The 20,689-nt window shown below is 41.4% G+C and overlaps 1 protein-coding gene across 2 annotated transcripts in view; it reads left to right on the top strand.

Moving 5' to 3' along the window:
* brsk2a (BR serine/threonine kinase 2a) overlaps positions 1–20,689 on the top strand; it is a 173,400-nt gene that overhangs the window by 86,133 nt on the left and 66,578 nt on the right. For both annotated transcript variants that reach the window (XM_044357351.1, XM_044357352.1), the window contains one exon: positions 14,036–14,130. In XM_044357351.1, the coding sequence (XP_044213286.1) occupies positions 14,036–14,130 (95 nt within the window). The remainder of the gene's footprint in view (positions 1–14,035; positions 14,131–20,689) is intronic.

Genomic DNA, 20,689 nt, shown 5'->3' with positions numbered 1-20,689 from the left:
TGCTCATGCACACACACACACACACACACACACAAACACACACACACACACACACACCTATGAATACACAGAATCACTGATAACTGCAGAAAAGATGAGGGGTATTCAGGCAGGGTCAAAACCCAGCTTTCTTTTCCGTAGACAAGAAGACTTTCTCTTTTTGTCTTTTGGAACTGGCTATTTTCTTACAAGCTCTCACTTATATATGCACAGACACACAAACATACACACAAACCGCTGTTGTTATGGTAGGAACGCATGATGCAACAGCAGAGCCATCCCTCCTTATGTCTCATGGGAAAAATGGGGGTGGGGGGTTGCAGAAAAGAAAGAGACGTATCAGGCCACAACAAAAACAAACGGAGACTGAGAGGGAAGGAAGAGTGACTGATTGACTGAGGAGAGGGAATAGGGGACGAAGTGAAAATGATAGAGGGACTCGAGTTAGAGGGGGAAAAAGAGAGAGACAGAGAGATCTGGCTTTCGGTGGCTAATAGAAATTTTCTTGTTGCCTCATGGAGATGCTGTCATGGATTGCATAATGAGCTAGCTGCCGCTGATGCAGTGATTTAGCAAGAGGAATCACGCAAATGATTCTACTCCTCGAGAGAGATGTCAACAGCTCCACCAATGGCTGCTGGGCTGATTACCAACGATCCTCCTACTACAACACCTCCCTCGACTCACCACTTATTTCATTCTCCCACACTGTCTTCTTCAACACTGTCTCCGCCTCCTTACCGCCTTCCTCTGCAGCCCCTCCCCCTGAGATGTCCCACAGCCTAGTACATTAGATTGTTATGCTATGTACAAGCAAGGCTGGCTAGTGGAGGTATACAGTATAGAGAGTGGTTTTAGTTGGAGTTCTGAAGTGAATCCATGCTTAACTGGAAGAAGCAATGGTATAGTACTCTAGATGATGGAATGGCAGGTAAAATAGCAAAGAAAGATTATCGCAACATCACTGGTTTGAATCTGCCTGGGGACCTTTGTTGCATGTCGTACTCTCTCCCCCTTGTTTCCTGTCTGCTTCTCCACTGTCAACTGTCGAATAAAGGCAAAAAAAAAGAGAGAAAGAGAGAGTACCTGGGTAGAAAATCTACTTGTATTTTTATTAAAACCTGGAGAACTCACTCTCAGCAAAAAATAATGTCCCTTTAAGATAATATGCAAATGATCCTGTATGACTATGTGTTATCACGCTCTGCAGAATGTGCGTTAAACATGGATTATGCATAGATGTAAAAATAGAGAAAACAGGAAAATGTTCCAAATAAAATGAGTCATGTTCACTCATCTCAGCATTTGCACTGGTGGTGATTCTGAAAATTGGTTTAAAAAAATGCTTGTAAATGTGTAGATACATACACAAGAGCTTCTGCAAAATTGTACAGTATATACTGTACCTCAGTTTTACTGAAGGTATGAAGGCACACTGGTACGTTACCAGAGGATTCACTCACTCAGTTCAGTGCAGGGCATCAGTCAGAAATACCCTTTAGTGTCTTTACAAATGATAAATTGGTCATATTAGTTCAGAAATCCACTAATGATTTTATATCTACTGGCCAAGTGCACAAGCATTTTCTACCGCTAAAATGTAGAGGAAATCAAAATGATTTCAATCTAATTAGTGTGTTTTTCAATTAGTTGAAAAGTGGAAAAATTTATCAACTCAGTTCATGTCAGTTTTATCACCCAAGAGAATGAACAGAATGATGGTCAGGAGCTGGACAGAAGCTCCATATAATGTTATACTATAGTGTATACTATATATAGTGTTGCATATAGCGTTATACTACATGTGATGATAGTTCACTCTCATGCAGATCTGGCTGCTAGTACATTACATCGATGTTTTGTTGACAGATTTATTGTGCATTCTTGTAGGGTATGGTGAAAATCCTCTGTGTTGTACTGCAAGGCAGCCCTCTCTTACACACAAATGCACACATGCTGTCTTCATTGTTTCCATGCCTTGAGGTGTTTCTGATCAGACCGCACACTAATGGTGAAGCTTTGACACGTTGACCTTTCTACTGTGCAGCGTTTGTTCTACGCTAGTGAAGAATAAAGGTGGTACAAAGACATAGGAAGGAGGTAGGAAAGGCAGGAGAGGAAACCACTTGGCAGTATTTTTGAACTCTTTGACTTTTGATCAGGAAGAATGTGTTTATGTATCAATGTCACACACTGGGAGGCGGCCCCCTACCCCGGACACATACTCACTCTCCCCCTATAGAAGATTGTTCTAAATCCAGACGCTGTAGGTAGATGTAGGAACAACCTTGTGCATATTGACCATAATAGCAGGGTTTGTGCTCACCTTAGACAATCCTTCCTGCTGTTATTTGCTCTATTTTTTTGCTTATTTATGAAAGGATTGAATGTCAGACTGTTGTATAAAGCCAATTTTAGTTTAAGGTCTTATTTTTTTTATAGAAGCATAAGCTAGAGAATAAAAGACGGATGTCTCAATTTGTCTGTTGTCAATTTTATTTTTCTTCTGCTGCTTGAATTGAAGTTTGTACCGCTGTGTGGGTACTTGCTTGCTTTCCCTGTCAAAAAAGTCATAGCAGGACTCATTTTCAGTTCATGTGCTCAGGCCGTCATCTCCCCTGCCCGCCCCAAAGTGGGAACGCAGCACCCTCATTGCCAATTAAAGTCCAATCAACAAACGAAGATGGAGTGAGACATCGAATTACATCCAATATCCTCTCCCATACTCAAGCCTGTCTTTGCCAGCCACAAATTAGCTTACAAATTAAGGCTCTGAAGATGGGCGAAGAGTTGCCAGATAACAACCAAATAACATCCTGCCTCCGTCTTGATGTGTCGTTCCAACTTGGATCCATCTTCCTGCCTTCTCTTGATGTGCAGGGAGAGTTTAGTTGAGTTTTTCCTGGTTGAGCCTCGACCATCCATTTCAATCTCCACTCGGACGAAAGCTGGTTATTAAGACAGGTTGATGAGAACTCACAGAAGTCTGTTCCGGTTTGATCCGTGTTTGATAATGAAGATGTTGCATAGACAACTCAAACACAGTTAATTAATGAAAAAACTCAAGCTGAATTATAGATGAGGAAGGTTTGATTAATGGCTTCTTAGAGTCAGATTTGCTCTTCCTACTCTTTTCCAGCCCACACAATTGGCCCCTCTGCATGGCTCATATGCCAGAAATTGCGTGTTTTTCATGTTTACGTGTATGCATGCAAGCGTGCATGTGTGTGTGACAAACACAGAAAGAGTGCACAGCCACTTCCAGCATGTCTTTTTACGGTTACAGCGAAGTTTTGTAATATTATCCAGTCAGATGTTTAATAATTCATACTTTTATATTGGGGGTTATCTAACACATGACAAGCAGACAGTGTGAAGCTCTTTGAATAGTGTCTAGGGGCTCCGCTCACTATGAAGCCTATCAGAGAGTCATCACCAAGGCACCAATCCTTAGCTCATCATTTCGCCTCTTCATTTGACTCCTGTCTCCCTTGAGGAATGTGTGAGTACATGTTTAGCATGCACACACATATGTTTCAAAAATGTCACACACCAGTAACATCATTTCCTGTGGACATCCTATCTGTTTGTGTGTACAAGTATGTATATACTGTAGATGAGTATGTGTGTATGTACATGCGCACGTGTTTGTCCCGTCTACTTCGGTTGCTGCAGTGGGCCTGGTGTGGCTAATTAAAAGAAGCCTGCTTGCATTATTCATGAGGCTGTAATTATACATTCCTTTTGCTGATCCCCAGTCAGAGGCATTAAAAATAGATCTGAGTCTCCCTGCTCCGCCCTCCTAGGCCCCACTTTCTCTCTGTGTTTTGACTAAGTCTCTCTCTGTATCTCTCTATTTATCTATCCTTATCAGTATTTCTCCATCTCCCTGTCACTGGCCTCATTGTCGCGGCCTTCTTTTTTTTTTATTTGTTCTTTCCATCTCTCCTCTCATTTCTTCCATATCTGCCCACCGTGTCTTCATTCATGTTTGTTCTGATGTTCCCGTTTGGGATTTGGGCAGAACATTCCTCTGACAGTGTCACTCTCGCTCGCCTCTATGGCCTGACCTCAAGTCACTTCAAGCCAGAATTCAGAGTAGAATATTTTGAATGTGCGACGACATCTCGGCAGAGAGATTCAAAAAGAGAAGAGATATCACTGCCTCTCATCAACTTAATGGGGAGACTGTCTAAGGCAAAATATCTACCCAAGAAGTTCTCCCTGACTTTTTAAGCCATGCTTGCAGCATGACTGGAGGGGTGTCAATGTCTGTTCGATGGTCGGTCCTTCCACCACTTTGGTCCAGACTGACATATCTTGACAACTACTGTATGGATTACCATTAAATTTGGTAGACATTCATCATCTCCAGAGGATAAATCCTACTGACTTTGATGTTCCCCCATAAAAAAACAACTTATATGCCAAAAATATATATACTACATACGGCTAGTTCCTGTGTTTATTTTTGTTGTCAGACACTTATAATAACAATCTGAGCTTGTCAGTGGCAAAATCAAGCACTATTAGTGGACGTACATTGACAGGTGCAATTGCCCCCAAGGATTACATTGCAGCCCGTTTTGCGGCTGCCGGCTAAAGCACTCTCACTCAATGCTGGACCAATTTAAAAGATTTTGTCCCCATTAGTCACTTAGACTTAAATTTAAACTTAGACTTAGACTTAGAATTAAGGGAAAATAGTGCCCAGTGAGTTTACCTTTAAATACAGCCTTGAAGACTCACAACATGGCTGTAGACTCTTGGTCCTCAGTCCACGAAATCTGCAGTAGCAGTATTTCTGTCATACTCACATGAGATGGCTTCAGTGCAGATAAAATAGTGTGTGGATATCTGGCAAACATGATATGTGTACCATATGTTTCCAGCACAAAGTCATCAACATCCAGCAACTTTTTGCCCAGTTAAATATATGACAGTCTGAACTTTCTGAGCTATTTTCTTCTGTGCAATCATGCATTACTTACCTCTGGCAATGAGACTCGTTTGCCTTGCTGGCAGAAAAAAAGTGTGTGGAGCTTGCATCTTCTATCATGCAGGTGATGAGCTTCTGAGGACGTATTTGTGCATATATTTACATGGTGATGAGGCTCATGCAGAGAGGGGTGGAGGCTTCTAAGATCTGCCAATCAGAGAGTTTGTTAGATAACTAAGTGGATCACTCAGTCGCAGCCCTTGGGCGATGCTCTCAATCGTTCTCATACTTGTTTCTGAATGTGAAAAATAGATTAGATGCCTTGAAGCCACAGTACTTCATTGCCTTTTACCACATTTCACTCTGATTGTGTTTGTTGGGGCTGTATTATGTAAAAGCTGTCGTGTACTTGGATTGGTTTCCCACATCCATGTACCCCCTCTTCCCATCACCCAAACAGCCAAATACAAACATGCACATTCAAAGAGTATGAGGAGAGTACACTGTTGCTCTGACCACACTGCTCTTTGGGCAATGTCACTCTGGAAGCCGTATGTGTCTGGATGTACAGGATGTTTGTTTTATACTGCCATTTCTTTGCAGTTAAATGTTAAAAAGATATATATTTTGGACATTTTTTGCCTGTATTATAATGACAGAAGAGAGATGACAGAAAACAAGAGGAGAGAGAGAGATGGGGAGAGAGATGCAACAAACGTCTGCTGCCTGAATCGAGCCACAGATGTGGTTATGTGTCATGCGTCTTAACTAGTAGGCTACTGGGGCATACCATAGCAGTTAGCTTTGTTAAAATACAACACTTTTATCAGGTACAGAGGTAGTGGAAGGTAAAAGGAGACCACACTTTTTTTTTTTCCCTTGAATCTAGTATATGGGATAGAATGAAATTTCCATGCAGAAATGTTGTTATCTGTATCTGAGAAAGCTAAGACCTGTACGTCAAGTCACAAATTCAAGCTAAGTAAATTGGTTTTCAGCTGTTTTCACACATAGATTGAGCTTTCTGATGGAGAAAAAATGATCATGTCTGAACCAGAGCTAATGGTCTAAATCTACGTTTGGTCCAGGGATTATTGGTGAAAATTAGCCATTTGGTTAACTGCGGCACATTTACAGCAATGCACAGTATATTCATGTGCTTTGTCCCTGATAGATATACAAAAAAAAAGAAAAAATATTTTATTCAGCAACCTTCCGGTTCAACAACATTTGAGCAGGGCATTTAACTCCTACTGTATTCAGGGTGCCCAGGAAAGAGAGAGACAGAAAAAATACCTTTGTGTTGTTAGTAAAGTATTATTGTATTTACCAAGAGATCCCTGTTTTGTGCAGGGAGTTAACTTATAAGGGAGCTGTTGAGCAAATATCTTATTTCATGCAGGCCAAATAAACAGTTTCTGTATGCATGCGTCAGTCTGCCTCCTTCCTCACTCCAGCACTCCAGGGCTAAACTGCTCTTCCTGCTTTTGAAGCTGTTTAGTTAGTTTGGGCCTCTGTTGTTACTGATGTTATTGCTGCTGCTGTTGCTTTTGCTTTGCCTGGTAGGGTTTAGAGGGTTGCAGGGGAATTCAGGCTGGGTAGACTAACGTCACGGCTGGCTGAAAATGCAAAGAGAGCGAAAGAAGAGGTGGAGGACTGGAGGAGATAGAGAGAGATTCAGTGAATGAAGAAGGAGGAAAGAAGCGGTGGGAGAGAGACAGACAGACAGACAGAGAGAGTGCTTTCACTGAGTGGTGAGTGAGCATTGTTTGATCTTCGACATGCTGTCTCCCTCCTGCACAGTATGACTCAACAGCTTTCTGCTGGTGTATTCCCTCTCTTTTTCTTTTTTTTGTGAATATATGAGAGGATGAATAGAAAGAAGGGGAGATAAATGAGTCAGAAAACACTGATGGGTAGAGGAGGAATGAGGGCAAACTTTGGAAGAAACGGAGAAACAAGGAAAAGACAAGTACAGTACATGAAGTAACTAGATAACCAAATGGATGGAAAAGAAGGTAGAAACTCCTAAACAGAGAAATATGTGACAAATCTACAGACTTTAAAGGGGACATACCATGTTTTTTGTGATTTTCTGTTACTTTTATTCTGTTATGTCTGATGTCTTTGTTAAGCATAGTAAAAGTTCCGAAACTTGAGGTGAACCTATGTAAAAAATGCTCCCAGAAAGTCAAAAGCCCAGGCTTCAGCCTGCTCTGAATGCTTCATTTGCAATGTTACCTCTACTTCCTGATCAAACTGATGTCAGATCATTCGCACATACCCACAAGCGGCTGTCCGTTCCATAGTCTTTGTTGCTAAGGTTGTTCCACGGGCTGTTTGTGCCGTTCACTTGCATATTTCGGATCAGATTCTGGCTAGAACATGTATAGAGGTATTTGAGAAAACATTTAGAGTAAAGAACAAAAAAAGAAGTCAAATCCTACTACTACTACTACTACTTCGTTTATGTAGCCTCCAAAGCCGCCCGGAAGCTTCCCCATGGCAGCTTCCAGGAGCTGGCAAATCAGAGCAGAGTGGGCTCTTTGGGAGAGGCCTTGCTTTTTTTCCCCATTCACATTCAGCAAAGACTCGCCCTACTGCGCCTCTGACTGACTAGTACTTGTTGTCTTTGTTAGTTAGGTTTAGGCATGAGTGAGACGTTTAGGGTTAGGGTAAAAATATCAGTGTCAGAGCCAATCAGTGGCAGAGTAGGGGTGGATCTTTACAAAATGTGGGTGGGAAAAATATAATGCTTGGGAGAGGGGCTTTAGAAAAACAAGATCTAAAATGGCCTGTTTCAGACAGGCTGAACTGAAGAGTTGCATAAAGAGCCAGTATAAGATAAATAAGGAGTTTTTTAACTGTAAATCATGCTAAGATATTCCAGTAGAGCCTCAGAATAAAAATATGGACCTTGAAATGTGCATGATACGTCCCCTTTAAACAAGACCTGTTTCAATGAGCATGTTCTATATTATTGGGGTCAGGCCAAACACTAAAATAAATGAATAAACCAAAAGCAAAAATGCACACAAATGTTTTATTTATTTAGGTTCTGATTCATTTTCTTTTCATTTAATAGTTTTCTATCAGGGGCTGAAGACAGAGTTGCTGGGTGACTGTACTGTGTGAAAGAAATGCAAAAATAGTTGACAGAAAGCAGAGATTTTGTTGGAAGAATAGGTTGCTATTCTATAACTGCATGTCTACTACAGTATACAAAGGCATACATTTGTCCTAACAATGTGTGCTTTGTACTTTGTCACCATCGGTACATACAAATGGACTGCAAATGGTCCATGAACTGCTCTTATCCATAATGCTTCACAATTTGCCTCTTATTCTATGTGTACAAGAGGAGCCAAGAATCAAACCCATATTTCAATGAATGAACAACCTGATCGACCTGCTCTGTGACCTGTGTCAAATAAATACAAAGTGTTATGAAGAATATAATACTTCATAATGTAGCTAGACAGTATATTATACCGTATTTTATTCCCCATCCACAAATATGTCTGACAATACAGGAAATCTGTATTTAGTGTAGTAGTGTATGTGGAGCTGACAAAACTGAAGAGAGCATAATATAATTTGATTATTTAACCTTCCTGTTTATTAAATTGGCCTGTGTGTGCTTGTGTATTTGTGTGAATAAGTGACAGAGAATGATAATGCACAGAGCTGTGGTGGCTGATGATGGGTCTTCAATGCCTGCCCTTTGCCCTGGTAGAGGGGATTCCCACGCTCTACAGCAAGGGCTTTCCATATGGCCAGAAGAAGCTGGAGGAATAAGCCCTAGTAGCACTTTGTGTTTCCTTTCAACACTGATCCCAGGGCAGAGTTGTAGCCCCCACGTAGAGTACTCAGGGTTAGAGAGCAGAAGTGGAAAGCAGCTCACAGATCTGTGCCTAAGGGCAACGAGCTTCTCAGAGCCAGCGCCTCAGGGAGAGAAAGCTAAGCCAGCATAAGCTACTACCATCTGCCAGCATTGGCTTAGGGCTTCTGAAAGATCAAGTTTGAAAGTGAGAGAGGTGCACAAGTGGAGACATCTTTTTCATCCTTCGCTCTCTTCTTCTAGTAGTCGCTTCCAGATGGAAATTAAGCTATCCAGTAATGATCTTTAACCACATGGATGCCAGTGCTGTGAGGATGTATGTCTCCGTGTATGTGTTAGTAGTTAGTAGGTGGAGATCATAAAGAGTCTCTCCTAGGTTTAAAAACAAGCTGGGTGTTCCTGTCCTCTCTCTTGCTCTTCATCGTTCACTCACAGCCTCTCCGATCGATGGCCGGGGAAATCAGGCTCACAGTCAGAGTCCTTCTCCACTCCTACCTGTTCATCCCTGGATGTCCCAGCACTGCCCAATGATAAATCGACCAATGATCGGCATGCTTTGGAAGCTGGAACAAAAAGAGCTCTCACAAGTTAACACAGGAGGAGACAAGGTTTCTCTCCCTGGGACTGTGTTTCCTGGCTGCCCTGCCAGGCTAAACAGCTTCAAGGGAAAGCAAAGGAAGACAAACACAAACATGCCTAAAAGGGCCCATTGGGAACTCCCATAACAACTCAAAGAATTTAAATAAAGTGCTGTACACAGCTCTCCCTTTGTAGCCTACTGATGCTCACTCAGACAAACTGCCCCTCGGCAAAATCATTTACAGTAGTACGCCAATGAGCTCCAGTGATATTTATCTCTTTCAACGTTATTTTGGGATGGATTATTGACGATATTAAAGTATAAAATAATGACAAGACTTTTCTGAGCCACTAAGTGCCATTCTTTTTTGTATGGGTCCAGACTTTTGAATCCGCCCACTCTACCAAGTCAAGTTGACTGATTTTGTTGGAAATAGAGTGTAACAAGTTGACAGTTCTGTCTGATATCAGGCAAACTCTTTTTTGTTTCTTAGCTTGTGTGTGTTTGCTTTGTTTGTCTGGCTCCCACCCACCATTTAGTTAGTCAAAAATATGTTTTTCAATCCCAAGGCCCAAGTCATTGTTGTCTCATTTTAATTTTGCAAAGGTTGCTTTCTCCAAAAGTTCAGTTACATGCTGTTATAATTAATACACCCTGACATCTATTAGATTATTTTTTTGGAGACAGGATCAGCTTTGTGATGATATCATGAAAAGCATTCTCTTATGAAGTGAGACAAAAAGCTCATTACCAAATTGGTGCTGGCACATGGCACAATGATGCCGAGCAGGAGACACATTGCCAGAATGTTCTGTAGTTTTTTGTTTTCTGTAGTTGATTTGTAACATTTTCACAACTCTGCACAGTTATTTTGTTAATTAACTCTTTTAATTGATGATGCATTACTACACAGTCATGGAACTCAATGGCTCTCTCCTTTTCTTCTTTCTCTTTGTTGCTTTCTCCTTCTTCGTACTTACTCTGACTCATTCTTTCTGACCCTCGGTTCACTAGCTTGCTTCTCCTAAATGGCCAGCCCTGAGGATGCAATCAGCTCAGCTTTTATCCAAAAACTTTTAGTATTCATCCCCGATTTCTCAAAGCCAGCGGAGCGATGATTGAAACCATGACTCTGTAGCCGTGCAGCAGCTTCCATCACAGCACAGCAAAATGCTGCACACTTCTGATGCTCACTGAGCCGTGGACCAAAGTTCTCATTCTGTGTCCTCCTCCAGCGGTCCTTCCACATTAGATCATTAATCACAGAGGCGCATGGAAAGTAAAGAGTGCAGAGCCGGGACGGAGGCCGGGGGTCAGTCGATGGTGGCCTCTCCAGCCCATAAGTCCCTGGCTGGTGTCATTATTCTGACATTGTTGTGAAGGCGAGAGCTTTTGATGCTATTGATTTGGGAGTAGAGCGAAGGAGAGGAGGGATCGATGCACTTGCAGATTCAGTGGTGTTGCAGGTCAGCTGCACAACTTGCTTTTGTCCATATGTGTGTTAATGAAAAGTATATAAGAACAGTGTGTGACGATACCAATCTGCATGTGTGTGTCTTGGGACCTGTTAATGTGACACTTGGTCACAACACAGTGCTGAATACAGATACACACCAGCTTTATACTTTACCTACACAAAGATATCAGCTGTACACAAACACTTGCATGCATGTGAAATAGTAGCTCTTCACTTTGAATAACAGCCCAATGCAACTACAAGAGATCAAATTAAAATGAAATGTAATCCATATGCTCTCACACATAATAATGCACCTACACTTGCTACTGCAGTGGTAATCTACTCTATATTCCCCCCGTGAGGCTCTGATCCTTTGTGTTCTCAATCAAAGCCTCACGTTTGAAGCTATGTTCAAAGACAGCCTACCTGCTCAGCCCAGCCAGATCCAGACGAAACCCTGGGTATTTTGGGCATCTCCTAAACACCTTTCCTCCAGCCTCACCACTGCAGGATCAGTTCACCCAGACCTGCGAGGGTTTCCTCTGGGGTATTGTCACAGACAGGTGTCAGGGGCGCCGGGAGTATCAGGCAATCAGGACATTTAGAGAGAGCATAAAGAGGGGCTGATTGATTTTGGGTCATGGTTATTAGGAATGTTAATTAGATATCACAAAAAACTGGAAACAAGTTAAGTCACAGTGGAAGTATTGTGAGAAAGTCTTTGATTTTGTGTATTTCCTTTTAGAAGAGGGTGTTGGACATGAGGCAGGAAGGGATCATTCACAAGTATAAACCATTAGGATTTCAATTAGGAGTTATTATTTTAGAGTTGCTATTGATGGCTTGGAAATTATTAAAATCTGTGATAGTGTAGGGGGGAAACATGCTTGTTTAAAGATATTTTATTGTACACAGAAGTAATTGTTCAAGGATGAAGCTGATAAGTCAAATGTGTTTTGCCATGATCATCTACTGTAGTTCCATTGTTGTTTTAAGTCGTTCTTTTTATGCATGTGGTAGCAAGGCTTCTGTTTTCTGTCGTTGTGTATTTTGTGCTGAACCTCCTTGTAAGAGTTCATTTCAATTTATACACAAAGTGGTTGTAAAATAGTAATGTGCTGTGTTCCCGTGCACATTTCCCTCTTGCTAATGCGCCCTTTACTCACGAAAATACAGGCATTGGAGGGAGATGGATAGTGAGGCAAATAATCCAGTTAACTTTTCATGTGTTTGCAGGCTGATATTTTCTCTTTAATGTGTTTATCGTGACTTATGAGCTTCTCTATAGCACCCATTAACATATGATTACCATCACAGAGCTAATGGGTTTGTCTGTTGTTCCCCCTCCTGCTCAGCCGCCTCATCATTTTTTTTTCCAAATCTTTCTACATCTTTTATCTTCTTCTTTTTACTATTCACTCCCTTCCTGTCTCTCTTTCATTCTCTCCTTCTCTCTTTTTGTCTCTTAGCCTTAACTCCTCCATGTGTCTCCACTCTCGGCCCCCGCGGCCCCTCAGCTCCCGAGCCCAGAGCCTCACTCCCACACAATGCTCTCTATTAATGCTTAATTATCTGTGGCCTGTCATTTGAATAATGTGCTATCCCTGACTCTCAATCTCTTTCACTTTTTCCCTTCATCTTTCACATGTTCTTTTCTATTTACTTCTTTCTCTCTTCTCCATCTCCTGCTGCTGCTCCCCCTTCTTCATTTCTCTCTGACCTCTATGTTTCTGTGGCATCAGAGCACTTGTTTATGCTTTCCTTCATTTTACTGCCTCCTCAAAGGCCATTGACTCTCCTGTACTGCTGTTTCATATAGAAATCAAACTATGAGGGAGACAGTGGGAGAGCGAGTTAGAAGCCATAAGTCTGGTTCATGTCAGCCAGTCAGTTTGCAGGGCGCCAGGTCTGTATTAGAGACATTATAGTAACACTTAACTTTATTCCACCATCTTCATCTCTGCCAGAGTGCCAAGACAAGAGTGGCAAGAAATCAAAGCATTCACATTATTCCACTTTGGTGTTTCTGTAAATTCTGTGTGCCAGCCATTAGAGAGCTCAAACGCTGTAGTTTACAAAGTTAAAAATCATCTTCTGTCATCTCCAAATCTCTGCGGCAGCACAGGGGCCATAGGGGAAATCAATAATAGAGAGTCGACATTTGTTGATGTATGGGTGTGTGTTTGTTTCAGTTTGTAAGTAATCTATCTGATGCAAACATCTTTCTAATGTGTGTGCTGCTCTGTGGTCCCTTGCAGAAAATGGATTGGTGCTGTCGTCATGGTTCCCTTGTATCAAATACATATAAATGCACCACTTTGTTCCACTGTAACTGTACACTCTCAGAGGTTTCCCTGCATGTTTTCTACATTGTTTGTGCTTGATCGTTTAACTAAGGATACCTCGGGACATTATTGAGGCAAGGCAGGGAAGATGCTTTTGTGATTGCGTAGCAAATCACTGGATTTATGATATGTGAGGTTTGATTTTGATACTAATCCCAGTCTGAACAAGTTGAGCATTTGTATGTGATTCCCAACAGAACTGGCTGATATGGCGTATTAGACACTGAAGTCTCTCCACATGCATGAATGTATTTGTGTTGTGAAGTAAAGGGTTGTGTTTTCTGCTGCAGTTTTTGTTACTCTCTTACAGCTGGTCGTGTTGTTGCTCTCTTACGGTTGGTTGTGATGTTTGCATTTTTCAGCCCTGGTCAATATTGAGAGTCATTCAATGACTGACCTTTGGCTTAGTGTTGCCTGTGTTTGTTACCACTACCTTTTATTGTCTGTTTTAGCTAACTCAATGCGACTGCATTACAGCAGTTTAGTACATTATAGGAATCAATAACACAAATGGTCGACTCACTTACTGCCTTTATGACTCAAATAAACCCCAGAGGGCAGTTTATTTAAGGAACTGTCTACACTTAAGAAATCATTATCAGCATTCTGTACATGAAGTCCCAAGCCATTTTACATCAGACTGGTAAATGCTCAATAGTGGTTAGCCAAAAAACTCTTTTTTTCTTCACACAATGAGAGTCCAAGCTCACTAGGAACCCCCATTCAATATAGTTCATCATTATGCATCAGTTGCTTTCTTGTCGTCATCTGAACATAAATTGTGTTGTCAATAATCCTAAACACAAATAGGCCTATGCAGTGTTTGACCTATTTGACCTAATAAAGCATACGTTTCCTCTTTGTTTTGCAGGATTGGTCAAGCTCGGAGTTCACTGTGTAACATGCCAGAAAGTCGCCATAAAGATTGTCAACCGTGAGAAACTCAGTGAGTCAGTACTAATGAAGGTAAGTTTACAGTTTTCAGTCCCTTCGGTGGCTTTCAGTGTTGCAGTGGAGGTTGTTGAAGTAGTTGGTTAGTTATATATATATATGTGTGTGTGTGTGTGTGAAGAAGAATAAGCACAAGAAAAATGTCTGTTTCACGTTCTTGAGTTCTCTGTATTTTGTTTACCTGGGTATCTAAACATGCGAATAAAGCGTATTATTATTGTGAAATTCCTAAAAACTTCAAATTTAGCAAGTTCTGTTGTCCTGTTGGTGCATACTTTGGTCTTACATGCACCTAACAGAACCACATTGTCCTTCTTCAAGTCTGGCTCATGAATTTTATTGAACATTATTCCTCTCTCTCCCCAAAATCCTTAAATGCAGCAGGCCAGCTGACTGAAGCAACACTAAGAGTTTGACTGTGACTGAGTAGTGAAGTCTCTGAAAGAGTCACCTCCTGTACGCATAAAATCTGGGCTGACTGCCAGCTGGCATTTCAAAAATCAAAAATTAAGAAGAGTGGACTGCTTGAGTGGCTGATGCTGCAAAAAATGCTTGAATATGAAGGATTTATATCATAATACACCTCATTAAGAGTGGAATCACTGGCTGAGTTAGTGACAGTTGGTCTTTGAAGCAGCTGATTTTTGTTCTTTTCAAATTGCAAACTGAAGGACTCAGCTGCTGTTCTGCTCACCTGCCAGGAGTCGGAGTCTCCTAGAAAACCTGGGTTAGTGCAACAATAAAGCAGCTTTTTGCAACTATAATTAATATACCCTCACTTCAAAATGCATCAGAATCCTCTGAGTAAAACATTCTTATTTATATTTCCCCTGTTATCCACACAGTCACTTTTGAAGGATGCAATATGGATTTTTTCCTCCTATCACATCCCAGAGCTCCAGCTGGGCAGCCCTGTTCAGTGCCTGCTCAAAATTGGCATGCTGCAAAATTGGCCTTTGTGTTGATGGAATAGTTGTAAAGAAACTGAAGAGAGCAGGAAGATAGAGGACAACAAGACGCTGCAACCTGAAAATTGTCTTTCACAGGGCTCACGCAGAGAGAAGTGCCCACTGTAATTGTTTGCTTATGAGCTGGAAAGCAGGAAGCGGATGGGTTTGCTCACAGCACAGGTTATCTGCAAATGGAAAATCCCTTCGTTTTGCATCACATCTGTGGCAGCGTCATTAGACTTTAGATGAAAAGCTCTCCCTGCTCAGATATTGCTGTTTGATAAACAGTCGGTATTAATCAGCTTCTTGCTGTGTCAGAGTCTCCCAGAGTCTTTTTCACTCACTGCTGTCATGCTCCGGATGTCTCTCTCTTTCTATCTCTTATTCAGCTCAACACGCAGTTTAATATTTTCATCAGGGAGAGACAGGTCATTTCTGTTGCTTCAGCACTGACAAAAGTATTATTAGTTGTAGCAGAAGTAGTTGCTGGAACTGTTGTAACATGTGACAGCAGAGAGGATGATAGCAGGATAATGTCCCAACCCAGGTGCTTCACATTGTGCTGTCCTCCAGAGGAAAACGATAGTAAAAGATGCCAAACACTGACAGGTTTCCGACAGGACCAAGGCTTTTGCTGAAGCTGCAGTTCAGAGCCAATTACTGAACTCAGCCATTGTCACTCTTCTCTCAACTGCTAGCTGCCGGTGTGTGTGTGTGTGTGTGTGTGTGTGTGTGTGTGTGTGTGTGTGTTTGTGTGTGTGTGTTCATGTATGTGCCAGTAGGGATTGAATTATGGAGGAGCCAGGGGCAAGTGAGTTACCCTGAGTCTTGTAAAATTGGGATTGGATGTCAAATATTGTAATCAATCACCAATATTTCATGTAAATAAATATTTCAAACAAAGTTCAGCTGCCCAGGTTCTCTTCCTAGACACTGAATCGTTTGCTATCAGATACAGAAATCTGTGTGTCTAATTGTTTCAGCTGGCTTGGGTGTAATGAGCAATGCTTGTATGTGTGCAGCTGTGTGTCATCCACATGTAACAGATAAAATTCAGTATTTCGCAGTGTTCAGAAAACTATTGATATACTGTAAACATGCAGAATTTTTTTTGTGTCAGCATTTCTCATGTACAGTGTGTGTATTGATTTGTTTATTGACCACAGATATCCAGTAGCTTGGGGCTTCAATTCTAATTCAAAGCCTCTATACCAATGTACCTTGCACCTGTATACAGGAAATTGTGAGGCATGACTCACAGACCACACTTTTTGTGAGGTCACTTGTGAAGTTCCATCTAGTTTTGGGACATACTATGGTGTCACACATCAGGTTAAAAATCACTCTTACATACTGAGGTTCCTGCTGTGGCTGTACAGGTGTTCTCTGACTCAAATCCAGCAGCCACATTCTCATATTCCCTTAGTACTGAACCCCACAGTGTATGTGTCTGTTCTCTGGCCTGCCTGTGTGGCTGTCAGCCTGTCAGAGTGATCGGGCTGCACTCTACTGCAAGGCTCAGACTGTGAAATGTCACCTTTTAATATGCTAATGTCCAGGGTCCCTACGGTGCCATTAGGGGAGAATTTGACTCTCCTGGACAGGTGTGTGTGTGTGTGTGTGTGCGCACACGCGCAACACCGACACACGACACATATATGGATGCTTGAGCACACCCAGACACACATGTAGTGCATACACGTCCACACAAAAGTTCATATGAATGTGTGTATGCGTGTCATATAGACACACACACATATTTATATGTATGCACACAGACACATTCTCCATGACGCATGTCATCCTTCTACCTCTGTCCTTCCCCCGACTGGCCTTGTGAGGCAGGGGTCTGTGGTGATGTGGAGACGGGCTGAATTAATTGTCTTGGAATATCTGTCTGAGACACAGGCCACTCTGTGTGTTGAACTTTATATAACTAATATTGAAGTCTTTAGTCCACAACCCCACAGGCTATGACACTATGGACCACTGAGACACTGAATTGTCTTGGATAATGAATTCGTCTATGAACTTTATGTCAGTTTGTTACCAGGGAATGAGCTTTGACTTCAAAGAGTGACTGCTAGTGTTGTTTTTTGTTTTTTTTTAATCCACTTCTAAGCAGAAAACCTAATGGAGTAAATTGAATAATAATAAGAAGCTCCATCTTTGGGAAGTGGCTGTCTGTCATGTTTCAAATGATGAGAGAGAAACAGACAGAAAAAGAATACACAGTATGCACGTATATGACAGTATGTCTGCAGTTGTTGGCACTGCGGCCAAACAGAATGGAGTGTGGCGATCCGATACAAAGTGAAGCCCAGGACCAACACTTTATGTGTGAGTGCGTGTGTGTGTGTGTGTATCTTGAGGGAGTAGTTAATGTTTCTGAAACTCAGCCAGCCCTCCCCTTCTATCGCTGCAATGTCTCTGTGCCGTGGGGCCGTAGGGTGGAGAGGGGAAGGGAGGAAGGGTGAGAGAGAGCAAGGCTCAGGAGATAGAGATGGACATGCTGTGAGAATCCCTGCTGAGCCAAGATAACACAGATGCCTTAGTAAGTACACCACGTCTCTACTCACATTTCCTGTCAGGAGTGTGTGTGTTTTCTTCTTGCTGTATTAAAGGCATGGAGAAATTGTTGGCATTCATAGAGGATTTTGAGATTTAAGTAACGATTATACACGCTATAAGGTTGAATGTGATGATGATATGTAGGGAAAATCTTTTCCAGTCTTCCACTACGATAAAGTCAAAGAGCAGGACAAGCCATAGAACATCTATTCCTAAGATATTGTCTATTCTATTGTAGGGATTTTATATATTCAGATGGAGCTCCTTCCATTCTCTTAAAGGTAGAAATTGAAATCATTAAAATTGAAATTCACACAATAATGTGACAACTCTGAAATTACTGTTGTCATGAGAATTCTTCGAAATAGGTTCGCAAGCCAGTAATGATTGATAGACCCTGATTAATAGGGCTGGGTGTTATTTAAAAGTTTTCAATTCTAGCACCGATACAGAACCAGCGTTTTAGTACTGACAGTAAAACCAAACTTTTTTCAGTGCCTTGCTTTAGGGAATGTAAACGTTTTTTTCTTTAAACCTTTTTTTTTTTTTTTTTTTTTTTTTTTTTACTGGACAGAAGAAGCCATGTTTTTCATATTTTAATGTTGTCAAACCAGAAGCAGCTGTACAAGATTTTTGCTCAGATAATACAGTCTAAAACTGGTCATTTTTCAAATTTAAATCAGGAACTATTGGATCAAAGAAAACATGGTTCCAAATCTGACCAGACAGTCAATGCCAGCTTTCAGTACTTGATAAGTTTCTTGGTGAAGAAGTGTTTAGCCCTACCGATAATGCATTAGGGGCTGGGTGCCTCACCTTTGTTGCACTGTACAGAGGTCATTTAATTACTTTCATAAAGTATTGTGATATTGTCTTTGCCCTGAACTTTTGTGATGATACCTGGGTTAAACATGCACTATATTGTATAAAGTAGTGCAGTACCCCTACACATTGGAAAACCATGCTGTAATACTGATGGTTATACTGATGACAATGACATGGTGGAGAAAACGGACATTGAGTAGAATCTTGCTGCTGCAGTTAACGACGGTCTGACAAGCTTTCCTTGAGATCAGAGGATTCACTGTACCATATTTCATACCCTATTACCTATCATTATGCTGAGTGGAGCAACTTCTCTAATCTGCAGTTTAGTCTCGGGGTGAGTTAAATTGTTGCTAGCCGCTAGCGCTAACAACTAGCTGAGGGAGAAGGGTATCTTTAGCATGCAGCAGTTGGTAGTTTTTCCCTCTGAGCCAGTGAGCTTGTGGCGGCTGCTGCTGTTGGGATAAGGACAACTAATTAGCCGGAGTGACTCTCTCTCCTCCTGAAGCAGCACAACTTCAAAGTCACTCTACTGTCCCCAAGCCCAGAGAGAGAAAGGAAGAGAGGGAGAGGAGGGATGGAGTGCAGGATGAAGGGAGATAGAAGGGAGGGGAGTGTGTGTGTGTGTGTGTGTGTGAGGAGGGTTAGAAAGGATGGTGAACATGAAGTTAGAACACTTTGGATAGATGTCTTGTGAAGTAGATATCTCTACATAGCTACACTGTTTTTGATGGGGTTTTTTAGCGCAGTGAGGTTACTTGTGGTTTGCTGACTCCGTCCTTGATGTCAATCATAACATTGCAGATGAGAAATGTGTGTGTGTGTGTGTGTGTGAGAGAGAGAAAGAGAGTTTGGAAATGGAGAAGCGGCAGTATAATTGCCCCCTGAAGCAAATAATTGAAGCGCTATGTTAAGGACACCGCATGTAAGAGTTGAGAATGACAAGGCAGTGCCACAGCCAGGGTAGATAGCTCCATTACCTAAGATGGCCCGAAATATAAGGACAAGGATGAGGATCTTTACACTTTTTCACATTCAGTCTTAATTAAAATCAGTTCTGTTTTAATTTTGTATTTCTTTTCCACAAATAAGCCTCTTGTATGAAGTTAAAGCAAATTTGTGTAATCCGTCAACATTTACAGTCTGTGTATCTGCACCTGTAATATAAGTAACAAAATATGAGGGAAAGTTTAATTCATAATGATAGTTTGACACATTTGTATCCAAGTTTTGAATGCATGGCATCTAAAATAACAATTTAGGGCTAAAGAAAGAGAGAAAAACAAGTGATAAAGGTTGAGTACATGAACCAGCAGAGATTGTGGTGGGCGGGTGAGGAGCAGAATGCCACAGATGAATCACACAAGGTTTAATCTTGTTATCCCGACACCTCGGTGACAGCACTGCAGCTTTCTTTCTCTGCCATCTCTACTCTTCCCTCCTAATGATTATAGATTGGCCGTTCTCTCTCGCCTCTGTTGTGCCGCGAGTGGGTTGGATATAGAAATGCCTCCAACACGCACACATCCTCCTTAACTTTATGTTGTGTGTGTGTGTGTGTGTGTGTGTATATGTGTCTGTGTGTGTGTTTGTGTGCACGTGTCTGTGAATGCAGACACCCCTTAAAATAAATGGGTTTCATATGTTGTGCCCCTGCGCGTTGATCCATCAGCTTTGCATGGTGCTGAGCCAGAAGCCAGGGCTTAGTACACAGTTTGATCTTAACAGGCTTGCAGCACAGAATGACTGTAGCATTACCAACTCTGTTTCTCTGCTGTTTGTCTGCTGTTTCTTTCACTCGTTTTGTCGTCTGTCGATATATTTTCACATCCAACTGTTGGATGAATTTTTTTAAAAAAATGAGAAATAGGAACCTTCCTACATATGGGTTCAATCTAGTAGACTTTTTGAATGTAGATTAAAGCTATATTATATAACAAATTCAGACCAACAATAGCACATTACCAGTTCTACTTGTTGTGTCATAGTAAATATTGGCCAAAATAATATTTTATGTTGTCACATAGGTTTCCTTTGTCCCTTGTTCCTTTATAGCATTCTGTAAGAACCTAAATAATAATACGGTTTATCTTAAAGCTGTAAGGCCTTACAACGTGCTTTGTCTGTTATCAATCAATATTAAGGTCACTCAGCATTCAACATCCTAATTTGGTTTCCGATCACCACTCCTAAATCAATGTTTATCCACTATTTTTCCCAGTCTGTAT

The sequence above is a fragment of the Thunnus albacares genome, chromosome 7 (genome assembly GCF_914725855.1).
Source record: "Thunnus albacares chromosome 7, fThuAlb1.1, whole genome shotgun sequence".
Lineage (NCBI taxonomy): Eukaryota > Metazoa > Chordata > Actinopteri > Scombriformes > Scombridae > Thunnus > Thunnus albacares.
This window is presented reverse-complemented; position numbering and strand designations above follow the sequence as displayed.